The sequence below is a fragment of the Tinamus guttatus genome, unplaced genomic scaffold (assembly GCF_059628265.1).
Source record: "Tinamus guttatus ecotype Peru unplaced genomic scaffold, ASM5962826v1 Tinamus_guttatus_pri_ptg000023l, whole genome shotgun sequence".
NCBI lineage: Eukaryota > Metazoa > Chordata > Aves > Tinamiformes > Tinamidae > Tinamus > Tinamus guttatus.
The window spans coordinates 1,923,674-1,945,424 of record NW_028288557.1 but is presented as its reverse complement, the minus strand read 5'-3'; the positions used below and the strand labels follow the sequence as shown (position 1 = coordinate 1,945,424).

At 43.2% G+C, this 21,751-nt stretch overlaps 1 protein-coding gene across 3 annotated transcripts in view; it reads right to left on the bottom strand.

Moving 5' to 3' along the window:
• Nucleotides 1-21,751, bottom strand: part of PCDH15 (protocadherin related 15) — a 133,479-nt gene that overhangs the window by 45,196 nt on the left and 66,532 nt on the right. For all 3 annotated transcript variants that reach the window (XM_088525418.1, XM_088525433.1, XM_088525423.1), the window contains exons 14-20: nt 21,487-21,619; nt 19,184-19,263; nt 18,695-18,788; nt 13,948-14,076; nt 9,928-10,233; nt 9,028-9,252; nt 5,532-5,648 (exon numbers count right to left, since the gene is read on the bottom strand). In XM_088525418.1, the coding sequence (XP_088381544.1) occupies nt 5,532-5,648; nt 9,028-9,252; nt 9,928-10,233; nt 13,948-14,076; nt 18,695-18,788; nt 19,184-19,263; nt 21,487-21,619 (1,084 nt within the window). The remainder of the gene's footprint in view (nt 1-5,531; nt 5,649-9,027; nt 9,253-9,927; nt 10,234-13,947; nt 14,077-18,694; nt 18,789-19,183; nt 19,264-21,486; nt 21,620-21,751) is intronic.

Genomic DNA, 21,751 nt, shown 5'->3' with positions numbered 1-21,751 from the left:
AAGGATAGGTGACAACAGGACTGCTATCTCCTCCTGCCCTTTAACCATCCTTACTCATTTTAGGCCACCTCTTTTAGGTTTGGGTCTGTCAAATAAGCTTGGAGCATTGGTAAAATCATATAGGGAAGACCATGCTAAGAGTTAAAATTATTTTGCTAGACAGTGCACATTAAAGATGTGCAAATCCTTGAAAATGCCAGAAATGGCCGAGACCGCAGCGTAACGATGGTGATTACACGACTTTTCCCCCTGACATTCTGGGATTTAGTTTGTCAACACCGTAATTAAGAGCAAATTACCTGCTGAAATCCACTCTATTTTGTTTTAGAGAAATGGTCCTCATATTTGCTTGGGAGGCTAAAAGCTATCATCACCAAACATTCACACTTGAGGTAATTTGGTTTTAAATAAACAAAATTCGCATCGTGCTATTCTTCCCGATATGGCCATCGAGTTGGCTTTCCTCCTGTCATCTCTGGAAATAACAAAACTGAGATTTATTTTCATTTACTGTATTCTGACACCAACACAATTATAAGAATGTCCAGAGAGAGTTACTGGGGAAATCTATTTATAAGTTTTAATCATCTTGAATATTAATCATCTTTTGCTTCTGTTTTGAATTAATTCAGATGCATCCCTATGTCAACAGCAAAACTCCAATACACTAGGCAATATTTGCAATTAAACCAACAGAGCAATAGGCTCTACATAGCAGGACCCATGCCACAAGCATGTTTTTTTTTCACTCATTCTTGGACACCATACTAGAATTCACTAATTACCATTTGTTAACATTTTATTCAAGCGTGCTCCATTTCTAACATGCACTGCGAGCTGGAGGCAACATTCTTGCTATTTAACAGGAATTTTATCCCAGCAATGACTTCAGGGATGAAAAAAAAAAAGCTGCAGAGTGTGCAAAATACCCAAAGTGCACGTTCAAAAAACAAATATTGCATCTAAACAGATCATCATTAGGGACCTGAACCCAGAAATGCCCCTGCGAGTTGAAGATGAAGAGGAAACCTTGTTCATGGTGCACACGGAGAGCAGGAGGCCATGGAGGGCGCACCGTGCGCGCCTGGGATAACGCTCCCGCGCGGAGGTCGCCGGGAAAAGGCAGGACAACGAAAACGGTGAGAATAAGCCGTGTTCTCATATATATTTCTGAAAGCATTTTGGAAGGGAAGCTGAGACTCACGGTCATTACCCAGCTGTGTAGGGGTGCAAGAACCTAGAACGACTTTGGCCAAGCATCCCGGAAACAAAGTGCATCTCAGCTCCATCTGGCTTCCTCTCATAGCAAACATCCTATACGTGCATCTACAGGAATGGTCTGGATTTTACACCTATGTAGTGGGGTGAATAGTGGCATGGTGAATAAAGACACACCATCTATAGGCTTCAACTGAGGTCATCTATAGGCTTCTGACTGAGGGCAACTTTGTAGAGTTATTTCAATGAAAACGACCGAGGAGGGTGCTAAGAGCAAGCGCACACAGACGGCTGCACGTGCTCTTTATAACACCCGGTGAGTAAAGCGACTGCTAAAAACATGGCCCAGAATTGACTTATGGACACGTTACTGATGTTCTGCAAAAGCAGCATTCACTGCCCCTTAAAGGACAGTGATTAAAAACGCGTTGCATGGGATTCAGAAAAGAAACACCATCCAAATGCTGTGGCATCTAGGCACCAGCTCGAGCAGAGGGGGCAGGGTTAGAAGACCTTGTGGACACTGCATGGAGCTACAACCGTTTCCAAAGCTGCTGCTGCACCACTAAAATTTCCACCTCCCTACAGCGGCAGGACCCTCTCCTTGGTTAGGCTGCTCAGCTCTGCAGAAGGAGGGTCATGCCACCCCACGGATTTCTTGGAGGAGGGTCATGCCATCCCATGGATTTCTTGGAGGAGGGTCATGCCATCCCATGGATTTCTTGAAGGGGGGGTCATGCCGTGCCATCTCAGAGGACATCTGCCCTTTACAGGTGGGCTTCATACCAGCTGTGGGCTGAGAACTGAACACTTCTGCATAAAAACCTTAAAGTTACGTACTCCAGCTCTAAGATTCGAACCAGTTCAATCCTGACTACACAGCATGGTGCAAGAGCCTGATCTAGCAAATCCTGAATTAATAATTGCAACATGCTGCATACAAAAATAACATAAACTTTTAAGATCGTGTGATGAAACAGTTTTAAAAGCTCATTACACTGACAGCAAGCTTCTGTTCGGCAAATCTGCAACGGGTGCTCGGAAATCCAGCAGGAACGGTTTGTAAAAGATTGAGCTCTGACAGCTTTGATCTCTAATCAAATACTTGCAAAATCTCTAATTAAATGTCTTCTGAGCATCTCATTTTCAGTGGGTGTGTAGGAGACAATAGGGACGATTGCTCTCAGCTTCACCAAAGGGCTTCATGGCACAGGACTGTTACAAGGTGGTACCAGACTAGACAAACTGCTCAGTGAGATGTGGTGAAGCCAGGGGAACAGGCTGCCCATAAAGAGCAGTGGTCTGCATGGTTTCTACTGAAAATAAAACAAGACTATGCATGGAAGAAACAGCCTGGCTTTTGCAAGGGTAACCTCAATGGAAAAAAAAATAATAAAAAAGCAAATATAAATCCTAAGAACATGGTCATAAGGAAACTAAGCATCTATCAAATAACTCGAGACACTCTTCCCTTGTAAGTCCTTGGAGGACTAAAAGCACTTGGAGGAGATGGCTGTAATTACCTGGCATCTTTCGTCACCTCAGTAAGGGGCACACTAATCATGGAGAAGAAAAACTTAAGACATGCATAGGAATACAAAAATTTAAGACGTTGCATTTTCCTCACTTCCTCCCTTCTCTGCCACTCTTGGTCTCTGTCACTGGCATCTTTGACACTTCCTTCTCTTTTATCCCAGTCTCATGCCCATAACTCCAGGCTTCTAATGCTGCTGTCCTCAGATCTTCCTTTTCTAAAAATACGTATTTTGGTAGAGGGTATTATCACATCCACCCCGCAAAACAGGAGAAAAATATAACATGGACTGGAGCAATAAATCAAATACATTGATATTACATATATTAGAAACACACACAAATCTAATTTATTGCACTTCAAATACCAGAATGGTATTTCAGGTTAGATTTAAAAAATAAAATGTAAAGCTAACTTTGTAAAGAATAATTCTCAGTTACTACAGAAGAAAGTGAGATGAAACTGGAAAATAACAGAAGTAAAAAACTGATGAGAATTAAAAATGACATTTGCTCAAGCTGAACCTTCAAATCCTACTTTGGCCGTTAGCAAAATGCACTTGTTTCCAAGTTTTAATTGACATTTCACTACAGGGTTCAAGGAGTATCAGAGATCTCTCGTGCCTCCAGGCCAAGATTTTATAACCACTTTGAAATCCACAGGTTAAAATAAAACCATCATACAACCCCTACTTGGGAGCATCTGAATTTAGCACAGAGGTTTTTTGTTTGAAATCAGTAACTGGCAACAACGATATTTTTGCACCCAAGACAACCTATCCTCTACACTTCCACTCTAATGACGATCCGTCAAGGTTGACATTGGTGGCCTGCCCCTTTCTCCTAGCACGCACATGTCTGTCACTGCTGTTGTCACTGCCTTGGCAACCCATGGACTAGGAGGGACCCTTGGGCCTACGTAGGGGCCTCCCCATAGCTGCAGCCCTCCCATCCCTATGGCTGGAGAAGCAGCAAGTCCTGCTTGTGGGTCATCTTCTCCAGATCTTCCCTTGCCCCTGCTCTTCTCCTAGCACAACTCAAGTGCAGCCCCGGGGATGAACAAGGCGAGAGGATGGTGTCTTCGGGAGCACAGGGAAAGCCAGGGACAGCAGCAGACTCCTTGCTCCTGCCTCCAGACCTGCTCTTCTCCTTCTGGGACAGTCTTGTCCATACAGCAATTTAAACAAGTGGGCTCTGGCTCAACAGACAAAAGGTGTTATTTTGTTTTTCTAAAAATTTCTAGCAAATGTGTACCAAATCCCTCGTGACCCCACTGAATGTCAAAGCCAGCTCGAAATAAATAGGAATTTGCCGGTAGCACAAAATATCTAAGCAGGCTCAGGTCTTCATAGTTTTCTCTTCATCTCTTTTCCCTTCTTTTCTAGCAAAATCTGTAAGCCCTCAGCAGGAAATAAAACACTAACTTTAAAAAAAACTATTCTACTTTAAAAACTATATAAAAATAAAAGGCAACTTCAGACTTTACGGCGATTTTAGTCCTTCTGTGCCTAAGGGCTAGCTTTATTTTCAAGTATTCCTACAAATCAAAGCAATGCAATAGTCGATCTCAAAAACATTACGGTGACATTAGTGTTCTATGCGCTCACGCCTGCCGTAATGGCAATAAACTGTGTCCCCCACTTTGCAATCTGCGCGTGTCAGGCATGTTCATGGATTTCTCTGCAGATACAGAAATTGCTGCCGTAACTTTCCGCTATCTATCCAAGATGAGAAGAAATCACCCAAAAGGAATCTGGGAGCAATAAGTATTTTAGTTGGGTTTTACATTCCCCTATACTCTTGGTACCTATAGGTGACCATTATTCTGCACTGTGCTAAAGAGCACACAAGCTCACCCACATCCAAGTGCTACATTTACCCACCTGTGCAACAGTGAGAGCTGCTAAAAATGGAAAGAGTCCAGAAAGAAAGAGGCAATACACGTGTCTACATAAAAGCTCTGCTGACAGTTCGATGGGCTATTAGAATTGCTTGCTTTTTTTAGGAAAATGTGAAATAACTTTGCATCAGGCAATGCTGATTGCACAGAAATAAAAATATACAAGCACACACCAATTCAATCGGTTGTTTAAGAATTTTGTAAGGCCAAAATACTGTGCTATAAAATAATCAAGAAGCTGAAACAAATACTGACATAAAAATGGAGCTAAAATGATTCTCTGTCATTGAAATAAAACACTCTGGTACTCGGCACTTGGTTCACTGAAAATGTGTATTAAAAAAACCATCTAACCATCTGTGTTGCATCACTGCCATCAGCCTTTAACGCGCGTGGCACATTCCCTCCCGACAGCTCCCTACCGAGGTTATTCTCCTTACAATGCCAAACATCAACAATTAAAAATTAAACCTGGCTGGCGGCACATCATTGACTCTTAGTGTCCTCTGCCTATCACCCTGTCACCACTGTTTGTCAAGCTCTGCTCACATGAATTGATACTGCCCTTCAGAAGGGCTACCGAGCCAAAACTGAGCCCTCCGCGGATCACCCTGTCACCAACATTTGTCAACCTCTGCTCACAGGAACTGGTGTCGTCCTTCAAAGGGCTACCAAGCCAGAACCACAGGGTCAGCTCTGCCAAGTGCTTCAGGCTTCATCTCCGACTCAGCCGCGCTTGGCTCAGACCCGCAGGCCCAGGAAAGGCCACCAGGACTCATGATAATCACCCTCGGCGTGGTGAAAGTTAGGTCACTTAGGAGGACTAAAGACATCTTACTCTGTTGGAGGTGCAGAGCAGGAAACAAACCTTTTCACTTACCGGAGGATCTTGGTCCTCAGCTGAAACAGTGGTGATAACAGTGCCCTTGGCTGCATCAGGAGCCACCATTCCCCTGTAGAGCTTTTTGCTAAACACTGGAGAGTAATCGTTCATGTCCTGCAAAACACGAGTTAGAGTTTAGGTCTCAAGGGCCAGCAAAAATTACAGACACATTTGCAATTGTGGGTCTTTTTGGGGTTTGTTTTTCCAAACTCTATCTCAACCCCTATTTGCAATCTGCAACCTCTCCTGGCTCCCATTACAAATATATATATATAAAGATATATATATATATATATATATATATAATATATACACATATACACACCCACATGTATATGCCCATATGTACATTAGCTGGTGTTCTTTGGGCAAAAAGTGCAAACCTAAGGCTATGGGCATTGACCTGCACATTGAGTGCTGCAGGCACGGATGCTCTCACCCAGGTTCTCAGCTATTCAGAAGTCATTGGTTTCACCCGTCCCAAGTCACCTGAAAATCTATTTTTTGGGGTCAAAATTCTCTCCCTGAGGCCCAGTAAATTTATCTATGTATTCCTTAAATATATATATATATATATAAAATCTCAATTTTAAGTTTTATTCCAATGTAAGAATTTGCTTCCGGCTTTCTTCACAGAGCCATCTTCATAATTTGAGTTTTTCTTCCCCCTCTTGCCCCTTTTTCCTCCCCCACCCCTCGCATAAGCAAAACACTCTTCAGCTTTGGGGCTGCAAAAGCAAAAGACCTAGGAAAAATTTATATAATGGTGCTTCCCACCTGTTATAAGCAAGTTATAGCTCCTCATGCAAGAGTGTTGGTGTGCTACACTACAGGTAACTTATACCATTCATCCATATTTTGTCAGTGGACATTACAGCAAAACAAACATCTATATTAAAAATAAAAAATTGCTCTTACAAATCCAAGTATTGTGGACTTGGATAATTAACACATCAAGCTCTGCAATTCAAACCTTCAAGGCCTTGTTTCTCCTCCGATTTTAAAAAAGACCTTCAGATCATCAAGTTCAAATGAAAGGCAACGAGCAAGGCCATTCAAATAGCACTCAAATGAATACGCTTTGGGGAAAAAAAAAATCAAACGTAAACGGAGTAGCATTTCTGCATGGAGATCCACATGCTCTGCTCCTTCCCCTTCTCGGCCCATTTGCGAGAAGTTAGTTTACTGAATTCTCAAAAAGAAAAAATAATAATAAAAAAATCAAGGACTCTTTTGCACAAGCAATCTCATCCCAGCATGTGAACAATAGGGCCAGCCTTGCTTCTGCTTCACCTCCTGAAACGTCACCCGGGAGCAACCTCATACAGGTCAACATCAAAAACTATTACAACCATGTAAAATCAGAGTGCTTGACTTTTATTTTTATTTATATATTTTAATTTTGGGGGGATTTATGGATCCCTGGATATTTTTTGGAGACCCCCAACCTTCTAGGAACAACAGGCATGCAGCCAAGACACCTCCATCGCCATTCACAGGAGGTCACCATCATAATTCCATTAACTTAGGTATCTATAGTCATATGTATGATGCTATTATTTCCACTTCAAGTTATACAGCTAAAAGACTTGTTCAGAGTATTGACTCTCATGAAAAACAGGAAAATTATTCAGAAAGAAAAGAGTGAAATTATTACCTTGTGTTATTTCTTCTTTTTTTTTTTTAATATTTATTTGGCCCACTAAAGCAAGGCAGAAGTTGCAAATCGCTGCTACCTCTGATGCAAATATTAGCCATCTCCTTTCAACACATGTATCAAGCTATAATTTGCTATAATTTGCAAGGACCGAGGTTGGAGGATCGAACCGCAGTAAGTAACCCCTGGGGTTGGGACCGTTTGCTGATATTCAGATATTTATTGATGTTCACTGCAGCACTCGCTTTTCCTGAACCTGGAAATTCATTCAGATTCATCTTCAGAACAGTCCCACCCCTGAGACTGAGGCATGGAAAGGGTTTTAGCATCCATCTGGTTGTCCAGCTTGCAACACGGCGCAGCTCGGAACTCCAAAGCCGCGGCAGGGTACGGGCTCTGCGAGGACCTACGAGCGCTGCGAGTACATATCTATGTGCAGAAACACCCCCATGCATCCAAACACCTTCTGAACCAGCAGAAGTCTAAAGGGACAGTGATGCAAGGGATAAAAACTATAAACCATAAACAGGAGCACCCAGAACCACGTAGTATGGAGCATCATTGACCCTACCATTCACCTAGCAGCTACAGCTGGACTTTGTGCTTTGAGGAACATCCTCACTGAGCTGATGACAGGAACTGTCCCAGTCTTGCTCCTCATGACATGTTGACCCTGTGCCTGCACAAGACCTGCCCTACCTTCGTCTTTTTTTTTTTTTAATATTTTTTCTTTTTTTTCTGAATATATTCCTATTTGAAGACAAATGCTTTAAAAATATATTTTGCTTCTTTCAGAAATTCACTGTGTTGGCAGCAAGTTGCTTTTCTAGCAAAAGTAAGCTTGAGCAGCTTTCTCCTTTGGTGCATATGCAGAAGAGGCTCAGAGAATGACATCAGAAGCTATTTGGTTCTTGCATCTACTTGGAAAGTGCTGAGGAAGAGAATGGACGAGTAGGAAACCTTGGCATTGTATCTCAATCCCAGAAATTTTGCTGAGATGGAGAGGCATTGCAGAAATATTCTACACCTTTGTGGTCAGAGCTAATAACCCGAGATGTCCCCTTTCTCTGTGGTTATTCAGGGAAGCTGAATTGAGCGGAGTAATTCAATAATTGAGCTGAATAATTCAATAATTGAGCCGAAGCTGACAAACAGAATTACTCAAAATACTAAACTGAACCCAGCCGACCAATGCAGCCAACTAAGACAGGTAGTAAAACTGCTCATGTCTGAGCTCTATTTTTCATTTGTGGATCCTTACAAAAAACAAAACAAAACAGCGTCATCCTCACATTGCTGGCAATAGAGCTGGAAGATGGAGGCAATGCTGTAACTCACCGTCAAAAGCAACTCATGGTGAAAAAGTGCTAAATAAGCCTGTTTCTTTTGCAGCTCTGTATTTCATGCAGCAGAAGCTCAAAGGTAAGACACAGCGTGCCACGTCAGCACTCAATACACCCGAATGGTTCATAAAATTGCAATTTATGACAGCTTTAACTGAAATATGATGGCGTCACTTTTGCAAACAATCTTATTCCCATCTTCCAGGGTTGCCGAAGGACTAGATGTTTAGATCTGCCAAGTCTTCACAAATCAACCTCTCTGCTTCATAAATCCACAAACCAAGGTTTAACTACGTAATTCCGTGCAGCAGAATAATTACAGCTGCTATAAACTGTGCAATTAACTGCGCTAGTCAGTGTTGGGAAAAGGCCGTCGCTTCCTGCAAAGGGAGAAGGAGCGGAGCAGGCCCCCGCTGCCGGGCTTCGCCAGGACACCTCGCAGGGCTGCCCGGATACGGGTGCTGAGTACGACAGACGAGGTTTTCCCTCTTACCTTGACTCTCACAGTGACAGTAGTAAGACCCGGGGGCATGGTGCCCTTGCTGTCGAAGGCTTCCACTAGAAAGGTGAAGGTGGCTTCCGTGTCGGAGAAGGATTCGTAATCCAAGGACTTGAGGAGCGATAGCTCTCCCGTGTACTTGTTTAGTGCGAAATACTGCTGTGCTTCCTGCGTCCGTATCCGATAGGTAACGTTGGAGCCGAGATCCACATCCTTAGCCTGCAGAAGGCAATACAGGAAAAGAGATACCTAAGAGCTAGCAACACTCATTTTCACACAGACAAAAAACCCCCAAGCTATTTTCATCAGTATGATGAGCATCACACTGCTGATCGTCTGGCTTCTGAGCAAACCAACCTTCTCCAAGCAATCTCAGGAGGCACTCTGCTGAAGAGGACGCCGAGCTGAACATCAGCACAACACATAGACCTCTTGCAGGAGGTGAATCTCCACTGTCTTTAGAGACCTAGCTTAGCCTTGAGCATTTAGCTCTCCGAGTATCTTTAATAGTCAATGAGCAGAAGATGTGGACACCCTCAAGGGCCTGCTTCATTTGGACATCTTGGACAAGCACTGTTTGAATTGCTTCCAGAGGCAACTTGTCTTCACTGACTATAACGCTGAGTGAAGACATTTCAGTTGTCTAAATTAATTGGACAAAGTCCTGTCTTTGCGAGTGAAGAAAATTGTTAGGAGCAACACGATGAGCTTCCAAGAACAGAAAAAAAACCACTCAGGAGAATAAAACACTTTTCCAAGAGATTGCCATAGTAGCACGCTTCAATTTTTCCAAAGACAAATCGCAATAGTCCCTGGCTTTTCCAAGGCTGCTTCACCATCTAAGTATTTTTATGTCCTTGTTCAAAAACACGCACTTCCCTGCCGTTTTCTTACCTCTATTTGCAGGAAGACGGTGCCAGGCGGCAGGTTTTCCGGCACGCAGACTGCGTAGGACGAATTTGTGAAAACGGGGCTGTTGTCATCGATGTCCAGCACCTTGATGGCCAGCGTCAGCGTGGAGCGGCGGGGGTCCGCAGCTCCATCCGTTGCTTCCACAATGAGCTCGTAATAGTCCCTCACCTCCCGGTTCAGCTTCACCGCGGTGTAAATGCTGCCGTTCGACGTGATGCGGAAAAGGTGGTTGAAGTTTGCCAGGCTGTAACGAACTTGCCCATTTACTCCGGCATCTGCGTCTGTAGCCTGCAGAAACAGAGGAAGAAACACCTTATCTTAGGATGTATTTTAAATGCAAGAGTCATACCCGGGTGGCAGCACCAAGCTAAGGTTCAAAATTGATCTCCAACTGTTGTGACTTTGCTCTGTCGGTCTCTTGGCACCCACCTAACCCAACTAAGCCTCACATTTAAGCATCAGTAAATAAATCTTGCTGTTACTCGCCCTTCTAGGGATGGACAAGATTCAGATAACTTTCTTCCTAGGGCTGGTAGATCCTTAACATAATTTGAAAGATGATCCATTGTTTTTTTTTTTTCCCCCTCCTCCTTAATTAAATTAAGGCATGATTAATCAGGTCACACGAATTAAGCAAAGGACATTGTGTCAGCAAGATGTTTGCAGTTACCTGCCCTTATAAATGAGAATATGGACCACTGGGAGGACTGCAAGAGATTCTGCGGCTTTGTTATCAGAACAGCCATCAGGAAAGTCCCTTGAATCTTTAATAACAGCAAAGGTGTTCATTATGAGACTTTATAATGAAACCATTTATCTTCCCAGAAATCAATTAAAAGTTAATTAAAATTGTTAATAGGAAAAATTTCACTCCTCTTTCCTCCTGCCCTACATCAATGCAATAATCTGTAAAAGCTACAACTTCATAATGACCAGTCTTTAGATAACACAACTTTTTAATCAATGTATGGCTGATGGAGTTTGTTTACAACTGATTCGATTTCTCTTGTGGTCCTCTGAAAAGCCTCTAGCCACTGTCACCCCTCAGATCTGCATGACTGTCCCCAGCTCTCACAGGGTTAGCTTATAAAGTACCAGAGGACCAGGAACACTTGGAGACCCAGGAATGCAGCTGAATCACCACTTTATTTTTATGGTCTATACGGTCTACAAGATTAGAGCTGCCATCTATTTTAGGAAGCCCAAATTTCAATTACCACCTATACTTCAACACCAAGAAAAACTCATGAACAGAGCAAACAGCGCCCCAAAGTAACATATTATCTTCCTCAGCTCTCAAAGAGCTTGAAAAAACAATTCTGGGAGACCAAAATCACCAAAGCCTCTCTTAAAGGGTCATTAATTCTGAAATATAATGACAAGCATTTAAATGTCAACATTATTAATTGTATCATTAACGGTCATTTTCGAAGAAGCCTCCTGCTAACACGCACAGCTCCTGCCTGCACCGGGCAGCGACAGGACTGCAAGCTTCAACCACATTAAAGCATTACTTTTAAACTACACCTTTGATATAAATAAAGTAGTATCTTCTTTACAGGACTGTAGCATTACAGGAGCAGCTTTTGCACAAGTTTCAGATAAGAAATATAAAGTCTCTATTATCTGTTCAAGCCAAACCAAAAAGCCACGCAAGAGTTTTTAATGTACGTGTTTCTGCTGTGCAATTTCTTGTAGTAAAACTTGGCGTTTTGAACTGCAAGAAGAGACAGCGACTGCGTTACAATGTGAAACGTATCGAATTATTGCATAAAGTCCTTCTGCAGGATATACAATGAAAGAAGATACTTGCAACACTGGGGACACATCGTGTGAGTGATCACTGGTGGTGGCAGCCTGTGACACAGAGCCGGGCTGTCACCTGGGGAGGCGAGCCCAAAATCAAGGCAATATCCTCCCATTTTCAAAGGGAGGATATTCAATATCCTCCAATTTTCAAAAATGTATCCTCAACACTTCAAAGCCCTTTTTAAATACTCTCGCATCCTATACTCAAACAACTTAAAAATACCCTAAAGACTACATATAATCTCCTTGAGTGTTTCAGCAGATGACAGAAGTCCCTCATTTGAACAAGCAATTCTTTCTTCTTAATAACATTTTTAGAGTAATTTGTTAGGGCAAAGGAAGCCAGTGACTGCAAAAATGTAATTTAAGGAACCTCCCACTAAAGTTAATCACCTTATAATGCTTAACAATAGACAAGCTTGCTTTTGTTGGGAGTACAACCAACTCCTAAATGGAGAGACTAGCGCTGGCTGTTTTTTATGTGAAAGACAGTTAGCAGTGAGTATGGTGGCAATCATTCAAGCCACAAGAAAAGGAAATCCAGACTAGAAACTGGAAAATAGATTCAAAAGTCTGCAGGCCCAGTTCAATCCTGCCTTGTGAGCTTAGGGAAACCAACATTTCTTAGTCCACTGATGGAAACCTCAGCAACCCAGTCTGAAAGCTGGATTCAAAAAGCTGAATCCAACAGCCCAATCCAAGAGTTGTCCATCAAGACACGTGTTAAGAGATGGGAAACTGCTGACTGGGGAAATGCAACATGGAGGGATGCAGGAGGACCAAGACCAAAAAAAACTTTAAAAGTTTTAGAATTTAGAATTTCCACAGTCCCTCCTCATCTATAGCGAGGGGACATCATCCACCCCTCGGGATGGATGCACCGGTCGCCCTGTTCCAGGCAGGAGGAACGACTCCTGGCCACGAGGATCTTTGAGATCATGGAGAGCATCCCCACAGTGACATCAGCCCTCAGATGCATCTCATGGGGGCACAGGGAAGGGACTATCTTCTTTTATTCCCATTATTATTATTATTGAAGACAGTTTCCCCAAACCATCTGAGTGCACCTCTATGCTAATGAGCTTTGCTTCATTGCTCTCATTGAAGTTAGAAAATCATTTCAAAAGCCCAAATCACTCCTTTCTGCACCATCTATTGCATTTATGAACTTGAAATGTCGGAAAGTACATCCAAACATTTGCATTATAAAGAGAAAGCTTTTTTTTTTTTTCCCATTCGGAGACTGAGAATTAGGACTGGTGATAAACATGACAATAAATGATACAAGCAGTTCCTGTCATTCCCAACTGGGAATGAGCTATCAAAAGGCTTCATTAAACAGTTTCAACACAACACAACTCAGAAAATACATTAATTTGTAAGATATAGAGGTTCTGTTGCAACGACATATTTCATTTTATCATTTTATCTGAGCTAAAAATAGGCTCGGTCTCGTGTTCAAGAAGTTTATTACACCTTGAGGGCATCCAGCAGAGCGCAAAATGGATTTTGAAGATACTTAGCACTGATTTGAATTATTGTGTCCATACATTTTAAGATGTATAATGAAGAACGACCACATAAAATGAACAGAATGACAGTAATTTATAAATTTATGAGGAGGGATTTAATTGCAGGAATCCTAATTTCTGCATGCACAAAGGTTCCCCAAAAAACCTTTGGAAGTAATTGGCATTTTAGTACAGTGTAACAAAAATGAGCTTCAGGAAAACTCCAGTCTTCACCAATGGTGGCAAAAGTCCTTCGAGTCCTTTGAGTTATTGTCCATGAAAATTACAGCTGAGTTTGGACATCTTCAGAGCAGCACCTACCTTTGATGGCGTCAGGCTATACGGCAAGAAGAGTAGAGACACAGACAGCACTCCGTAAAGTGCAAATGAAGTTACACGGACGTATCCTCCAAAACCTAAAGGGCAACTTGAATTAAATCAGATTTCACGAACAAGCAACAAAATTGGAATGAAAGTACATTCATCCAAAATGAACATGAAAAGATACATGCAAAAAAAGCTGGCGAAAACCAGAATAATATAAATTTGGAAAGAAGCACCATTACTACGGTTGTGTATCTGTCCTCTTCCTCAGGGTACAATTATTTTGTGCTCTTTTCCAATGGCCTGGGCTGCTCGTGCAGTAACATTAGGTTTTAGCCCTGCGGAGTTAGTAACTTACCCTTACTTGGCCGACAAAAGCATTGGCTTCCTCCTCCTGGACAGAGAGGTTTTTAGGCAGAAACATATCAAAAATGGGCCCGTTGTCATTTACATCAGTCACCACTATATTAACAGTAGCTGTTGAGGTCTGTAAAGAAAGAAAATTATAAATTATAATTATGGATAACCTTCGTTTTGCAATTTTACAGATGCCTTAGCAAGAGAACTGCCATCTTCTAGCTTCTCCCTTAGTCAGGCGGGATGTTTTGTATGCAGGTTGCAATACTTGGCATCAATTTGAGCCTTATTAATTTAAACGTTACGGCAACATCAGTAGAAAATGTGGTTTTTTTAACCTAAAACCATGGAAGATGGAGGCTAGCAAGGCGTATTTCCGCTGGCCTCACGTTCCTAGTCTAATGATCTGAAGTACAGACCGCAGCATCGACACCGGCGCTTGCGGCGATCAGCTCAGCACCCCAGACCCGCTCCCTGCCTTGCTCAAGGGCATTTGCTCCTGCCTTTGGAGCAAACCACAGGGCACAAAGCGTTCCCCAACCTCGGAGGCTAACGCGCAAGGTCCGCTCCACTTGCGATACAGCCGAGAAGCAGGAAAGCCCATGGATAACCAGGACTGCACCTGCGCTAAGAGCTCTGGATTTTGTGTCTCGATCGTGCAAGCTTCGCCAAGCGCTCCCCAACAGGGAGCCAAGAGCTCCCAAATAGACCAGGGATGTGGGTTGCCCTAGCTTGCAGCTGCCAGCTTCCAAAAACCCTTGTGAGGAACTTTTTGTACTTACAACTACAGACTTTACTGTTGTTATTAGGAAAATAGAAGAGGTTTGCTTGGTGCTGGTAGAAAATCAGAGAGTCCAACTTATTCTTACCAGTCCCAGGAAGTACTCATGACATTGCAGTTGTTCTATCAACCCAAGCTGATACTTGGAGAAGACCTGCCTTCATAGGAGGGAACCTGACCCTGCAAATCCTTCCCGTGCAAACTGGAACTCGGCATCTGTCCATCAGCAGGGAATCGTGTGGCTTCCTCACATCCAGCTCACAGCTTGGATCGCAGAGAATAAAATCATTTGAGGAAGAAATGCAGGATCATGTTCCTGGTCATACTGCTCCTTCTCAGGCATTCAATGACTATTCATTCCCACCACACTGACAGATGAAAATAAATGTGCTGTATTAATGCCGCATTCAGCCTCCACAGTACGAACAGGTTCCACTGACTCTTCTTTTAAAGATCTTATTTAACTGGTTCTAAAAAAAGTCAAATAGGCTCAGACAATAGACCTTAAATAGAAGCCTTTGTGTACCTAAGATCCTTTCTCCTTGAAGATTTCCTGAAAACCCCACTTCTCCTTTAATCTTAATAGAGAAGGAAGCAGACAGTACCTACAGCAGTAACAAAAAATGTACTGTCATATATTAAATAACGCTCTGCCCCACTACTGGAGGAGCAAATCTTGGCCCCAACCACCTCAAGGCAGCCCTACCTGCTTGCTCTAAGGTTGGCTTGATGGGTTGGCTTGCTCTGATCAAGAACAAAATGCACTAAGAAAGAAGGAATAACCCTCCAAAGCCTGGGCAGCTCCTTCTGTGGCCAAAACAGCAACTACAGGCACCTCTGAAGTCAAGCAGAAGTGCATTTTTGCAGTGTAGGGAGCTCTTATGTGGGTGTTTTCAGGACTGGCCATTCATATTTGGTGGTCTTCACACTCCTGAACACTACAGGAACCAAGGTCTACCCCTAAATTGTTTAATGGACTACCTGAAATTCCTCCTTCTTCCTTCCTTTGTTTACGTACCAAGGCAATGCAATGGAGTTTCTTTTTTTTTTTCTTTATATATATACACGAATTGATATAATTAAAGAGCAAACAGCTTTTTCTGTCTTAAAAAAAAAAGATGTGAATAATTTTTATGCCTGACTGGTCCCTCTGAAATGCAGAGGGGTGAGAAACCCAGCACTGCAATCCCACCTGCTGGTATCAGAAGCTGTGCAAGCGATTTGGAGCTTGCCATATTTTTTCACTCACCTCTCATTTTTTTCCGCCCCTCTACAAATTAAGCCTCAGTACTTGGGAAATAATGATGTTTCCTCGAGTGCTTAATGAACGTGTGCTTAATTGCTGGCTTAACAGGGACAGCTGGCAGGCCCACCTCAACTTCAAGGTCAGGCAGGGACCAGGCTGTTCACGCTCTGAGGTCCTAAGGCAGAACAACAGGAACTTTGGAAGCACGGTCAAGGATTTTGTGCAGTCACTGGGTTTTTTAAGGCCTTGGAAGGGGTAAGATGGTGATGGGCAGGCTTAACAACCGGAAAGTTGTTAAAAACCTTCTAGAGCCCTTTAAAGGGAAGAGAAACATCACTAAACATGGCAATTTTCAGGGATAGAGCCAACAGGGATGTTTCAGAATGAAAGCTCTCTCTTCAGCAGATGTTACCGATGATGGGAATGGTTAGCTTGGCCTAACATGGGGGAAAAATGCTAGTTGGAAACTGTACTGCGTACCAGACAGATTACTCATGGTTTTGAGTTTGCTCTGTCTAATCCATCTCCATCACACAGTGCCCGAGACATTGCTTGTAGCTGCAGAGGAAGAGGTTGGGCCCCAGAAAGATGAGAAAAACAGGAACTCAGGGATTTAAAAAGCTAGTGTTGGTGACCACCACCATCAGAGGAATGTCACTTATCACTCCATTCACCCACGTTGAGAGCTGCAACCACAGCCAGGGATGGCCACATTTCCCACCTGAAGTATTCCATCTCAAACGTAGTGCTTAGTACATTATTATTATTATTTTACAATGAGTTAAGTGAGATGAAGTCCCTTAGAAGCTTCTAATGGCCAGGATCTTTGCTCACAACAGAATCTAATTAAAAAATAACATACTTATTTAAATGCCTTAAGGCCTTAAGCCCTGTTCATAATTTCTCAGGCTGAAGTTGCAAGAAGCCATATTGGCACGAATAAAAGTTATGTATTTCTCCCATTGTGCACATGTTTTCAACATCCCTTCTATACATTCTTGCTCCTGAGGGCTATGAATTAAGTATTCTGATTCACAGTGAAGTTGCCAGCAAAACTGTAGCTGACCCTTCCTTGAGGAGGAGGCTGGAGCAGCTCCTGGGGTCCTTCCCAAACCGATTTGTCTTGTGACCACTGCTCCTAAAGCCACAGGTTAGAAATGACTCTAAAACTTGCCTCCCAAATGGTAATTTTAGAGAAACACGAACATTCTTTAATCAGATAATCCTTTTTTTCCTTGGGCCTTAAATGGAATTTTTCAATAAAGACCCTCTCCATGCCAAGCAGTAGGTGGATTAATGTGGGGAATAGTAGCTTTGTTATCACAGTAACAGTTCTCCCTAAATGGACTATCACCTTCCCATTTCAGCTAGTTAAGAAGAAAAAGATCCCCATGACATTTTACAGAGTTTTTGGCATCCCCATGTCCTCCATGAGAAGATCGGGCCATTTCATCAGCTAGAGACTTTAAATAGGTCTATGACTTGAAGAAACAGGAAAAAAAAAAAGCCCAGTTAAATGATTCTTGCTTATAAAATAAAAGCCAAAAGATTTTTATAACATCACCCACAATTCTCATCATCCTGTCATAATGAGAGGCAACGGCAGCCAGCTCCTCACCACTTTGGAGACTTCTTTTAAAGGCATATGTTGATGTTAAACATCGACATCACATCATTACAGTCACTTTGGCCATCTCTACTATTATGTGTTATTTGTATTTCCACACCTCTAGCCCTTCATCATGCTAGGTGATTTAAAATTCCTTTAAAAAATCCTTCTGAGGGTGATATAAGGGGATAGATGTCAAGTTAAGTTCTATGAAAGAGGGAAAGGATCTCTGCATGAAAGGTAGAAGAGTACTTTCTCCAGAACCTAAAAGGATTTCAGCAGTGCAACATTGTGCTAGACAGGCATGTTTTATTTAAATCTCCCCACTCCACAGCAGGGAGTTAGAGGTGAAAGCAACCAAACCCACAGCCATCAAGAGATGAGAGCAGTTCACAAGTGGAAACAGAGAGCCCCGCTAGTGCAGGAACACCACGTGGAGAGAGATGTAGGACATGATTTTAAGCTCAGACACCTAACGAGACCTCTTCACTGTTATTCCATGACAGAGCTTGTAGGAGCATTGCTGCGCTCCCAGGTGTCTTGCACAGCCCAACTACAGGACGCTCCTCTCTTGGTATTCCTGTAGGCCTTCAGAAAACCCTATTTCCACTACCTCTGCTCTGTAACTAAATACAGATCCTCCTCTAACTGTCCAGTGTTTAACAGCAAAACCTGCACAAAGCTTTTCTGGGCAAATGCTGAAGGAGGTTTAATGTGTTTGATGAGATAAAGAACAAGGCTAGGATATGGCTGCCCATCTAACCGATCTTCAGAAGAGGATTAAATGGGAAGACTGGTACTAGCAGCACAGAAATGAAAGGGGAAGTGCAGCAGCACATATTTGCGTATCACCTACTTTTGGCTGCACCACTTTTTGCTGAAAAGCAACAGAAAGGCAAGTGTAGAGGTAAGGCCGCTTTGCTTCAGGATCAAAGGACATTATCCAACAGGGCATAGGAAGCACTGACCAAAAAGCTTTCTGCAGTCAAGGAAAATTGCTGCAGATTACAGACACTCTGTATCAAGACCTATATAAATTTTCAGATCCCTAGATTAAGCCGGGTGTGTACATCATCACAGCACATTCTCTTAAACTTCCGCAGAAAACTCACCCCGTCTGGTCTGCCATCCGAGGCCGTGACGATGAGAATATAGCGGTCGGTGCTCTCTCTGTCCAAGGGCTTTGCTAAGGACAGCAGTCCAGAGCTAGCAATAAAACAGAAACACAGCGTGTTATCCCAACAGCAGCTCCTGGGGGAGCCTTTTTTAGCTCTTAACCTTTTAGCCTTTTTAGCTGGGCATAACCAAGAGGGAGATGGGGCAGGTGCAGACCTACCTGGTTGTTCATAACTTCATGACAAACCCTCTCTCCCTATCTGTGATTTAGTGTTTGGATTAAGAAAAAGCCATTTTGAAGTGATGCTCCATGTCGGGGAGCTAAAGTAAACACTGTCCCTGTCATTAGCAAAGCATAGACAAGTGTAAAGGATTTTAATTACTCCCTAGTTACTCTTTTTTTAATGGAGTGTTTCCACTTCGGTGAGTCCTAGCTACTAAAATTCTAAAAGTTTCCAGGCTGATTTTCAGGCTTATCCACTTACTTTTGTGAGAGGTTAAAAACTTGCTGAGGATCTCCATTCTGAATGAGGTATCTGATGGGGTCTCCTTCTCTATCCGCAGCCTTGAAGACCAAAAAAAAAGAAAAAAAGAGGTCAGCTACAAGTTATAAATTAAGTACCATGAAAGATTAAAACTAAAAAGTGCTTTCCCACAGAGTAAAGGCAATAAAACACGTGAAGCTCTAGAAGGCCAATCAACAAGGTCTAAGAGCGGCAGGTAGGATCTGGAAGGAGATGAGTCCAAGTGAAAACAAAGCTATGGAGGGAGCCCACGCGAGCCACCCATCTACCAAGAACCGTCCCCTTTCCTTATCCATCTTGCTGAAGCTTTTAGTGGAGGCCACAGCTTTGGGCTGCCCACCTAAAGCCAACAAGATCAACAAAACTCTTTGCAAGTAACCCAGGATGGCAATGTGGAGATGGCCAAGAGCGAGGCCAAGCGCCTCAGGAACAAGCCACGTCAAACCCACCAGGCCGATTTCCTTTTATAAGGGGACAACAGGTCCCATGAGTGAGGAAAAAAGCAGATTATTTGCAGACTTTAATTAGCAATGGCTGGCAGCACACAGAGCCATACACGGCTCCCAGGCACACAGTAAACTCCAGGGGTTATTTACAAACTCACCGTTGCAGACCGTTAGCTATTGCAGTGCTTGTGCTCAATGCTGTTAATTACAGCGCCAGCCACAATCAGCTGGTTGTATTTTAGAGAGAGAGAAATAAGGCCTTTCATCCCAAACCCTTATTATATCGATAAGTCTATTCCTGAAAGCAAAGGTCAGCATGAAAATATACATATGAAGCTATCTTTAAAATATCTGAGGATGGCTACGTTCTGTCTTACCTACTTATGGGAATTATTTTAAGCTCCTCTTGCACCCCCAAAAATGCAAGACGACCAACAGATAACTTTGTGTTTGCATGGAAAAGACAGCACAAGCTTTAACAAGCTTCAATACTGCTCAGTTTATGAATGTTTAAAATGTCCTGTTCAGTTTTACACGGGGAATAAAAAAAAAAAGAGGAAGACAGAAATATATTGTGCACAGTAAAAGCCCTTTAATACAGATGGGCACATTAATGCAGAATGAGGCAGCTGAACTAGCGCTACAAAGGCAGTGCATCTGCATTCTCCTTCCAGAGCCGCCGGCCTTTCACGAGAAACGGCCTCAGACGAAGCCACCGCGTGTATTTGTGATTTAGCAACTAAATATTTTTTCGTGGACAGCAATTATATATCTGAACGCAGCTCATTTATAACGGACTGGTAACGCAGGATGAGTCTCCGCCGCAGTGGTAACAACCAGACGACAACGTTCCTGCAGAGCTTCCAACGCCCTTGAAACTAAAGGATGCGTCTCCCTCTTTTCTGGACGTGGCAATTGCTCCTTTAGGGGGATCTCGGTGGCACTGCAAAGAGGGAAGTCACTGCTGCATCACCGAGATGCTCGCCAGCATCCTGGCTAAGAGCAAAGCAGCAGGCAGGACCACTTTGCATCTCCCATGTCCTGCTTAGATTTAAATCTCCCATGTTTACTTAACCTGTTTCACCAGGGCTACCTGAAAAGGAAAACTCAATCTAGAGCAAAAACTTGCTTCTTTTCTCCATAAGTCCATTCCTGGCAGAGTGGCGGCCACTGCTATTTCCTAATGGGACCAAGTTCCTGACCCTCCAAACAGGACTGCAGCTTGGCTGCTTATGCTGCCCAGGGGGTTTGCAAGGCACAGGAAGGGGAGACCAGCCAGGAACAAACGGCTCCAGCAATAAGACAGTGCCGCACAGCGAAGCAACCCATTGGTGAAAAGCTGCTTGCATCGATGGGAATAACCACCTTCAGCTGCTTTGCATACAGTGCCAGGCTGAAGAAGCCGGAGTGGCAAAAATCCTGTGGAAACCCAATGCCAACGAGGCATGGAAATCCCTAGGCTGTTTTGATTCACTGGCAAATCAATACAGAGACACGTTCAAATAAGAAAACACGAGTTGTTTTGGCTTTGGAGCCAACATGAGGTATAAGAAACCATCATGAGCTGATTCTCATGATGGTTTCTCATATTCTCCAGTTGCATGTGCAGCTTTCTGCTTACCTTTCACCACACTGAACGTACCCTGAAGTTTCAGAAATACCCAAGCAGATGTTTTTCCTCAACGTAGCTACATGAAAATGGCTATTTGTTACAAATCACTTTTAACTCCTAGAAGCTGCAGTGTTGGGATTGGGTGTTGCACGCCGTGGACACGAGCAGAAGCGACTAGGCCAAGGCTGGCAGGGGGCTTTCTGTACCTGCAGGTTTAACAGAACGGCCCCGATCCGCATGGCCTCGCTCACTTCCAGGCTGTACATCAGCTGGGGAAAACGGGGAGGGCTCTGGTTATTGGGTGGAAGGACCTCGATGTAAACCGTGGTGATGGAGCTCCTGCAACGAGGGAAAAAAACAAAGCTGTCAAAAATCAGCAGGCTGCATGGCAAGGCAAACAGCAGCATCTGCTTAATATTTACTATATTTACTTTACGACCATAGGTTCTCCAGGTCTGCCAAACTCCCTTG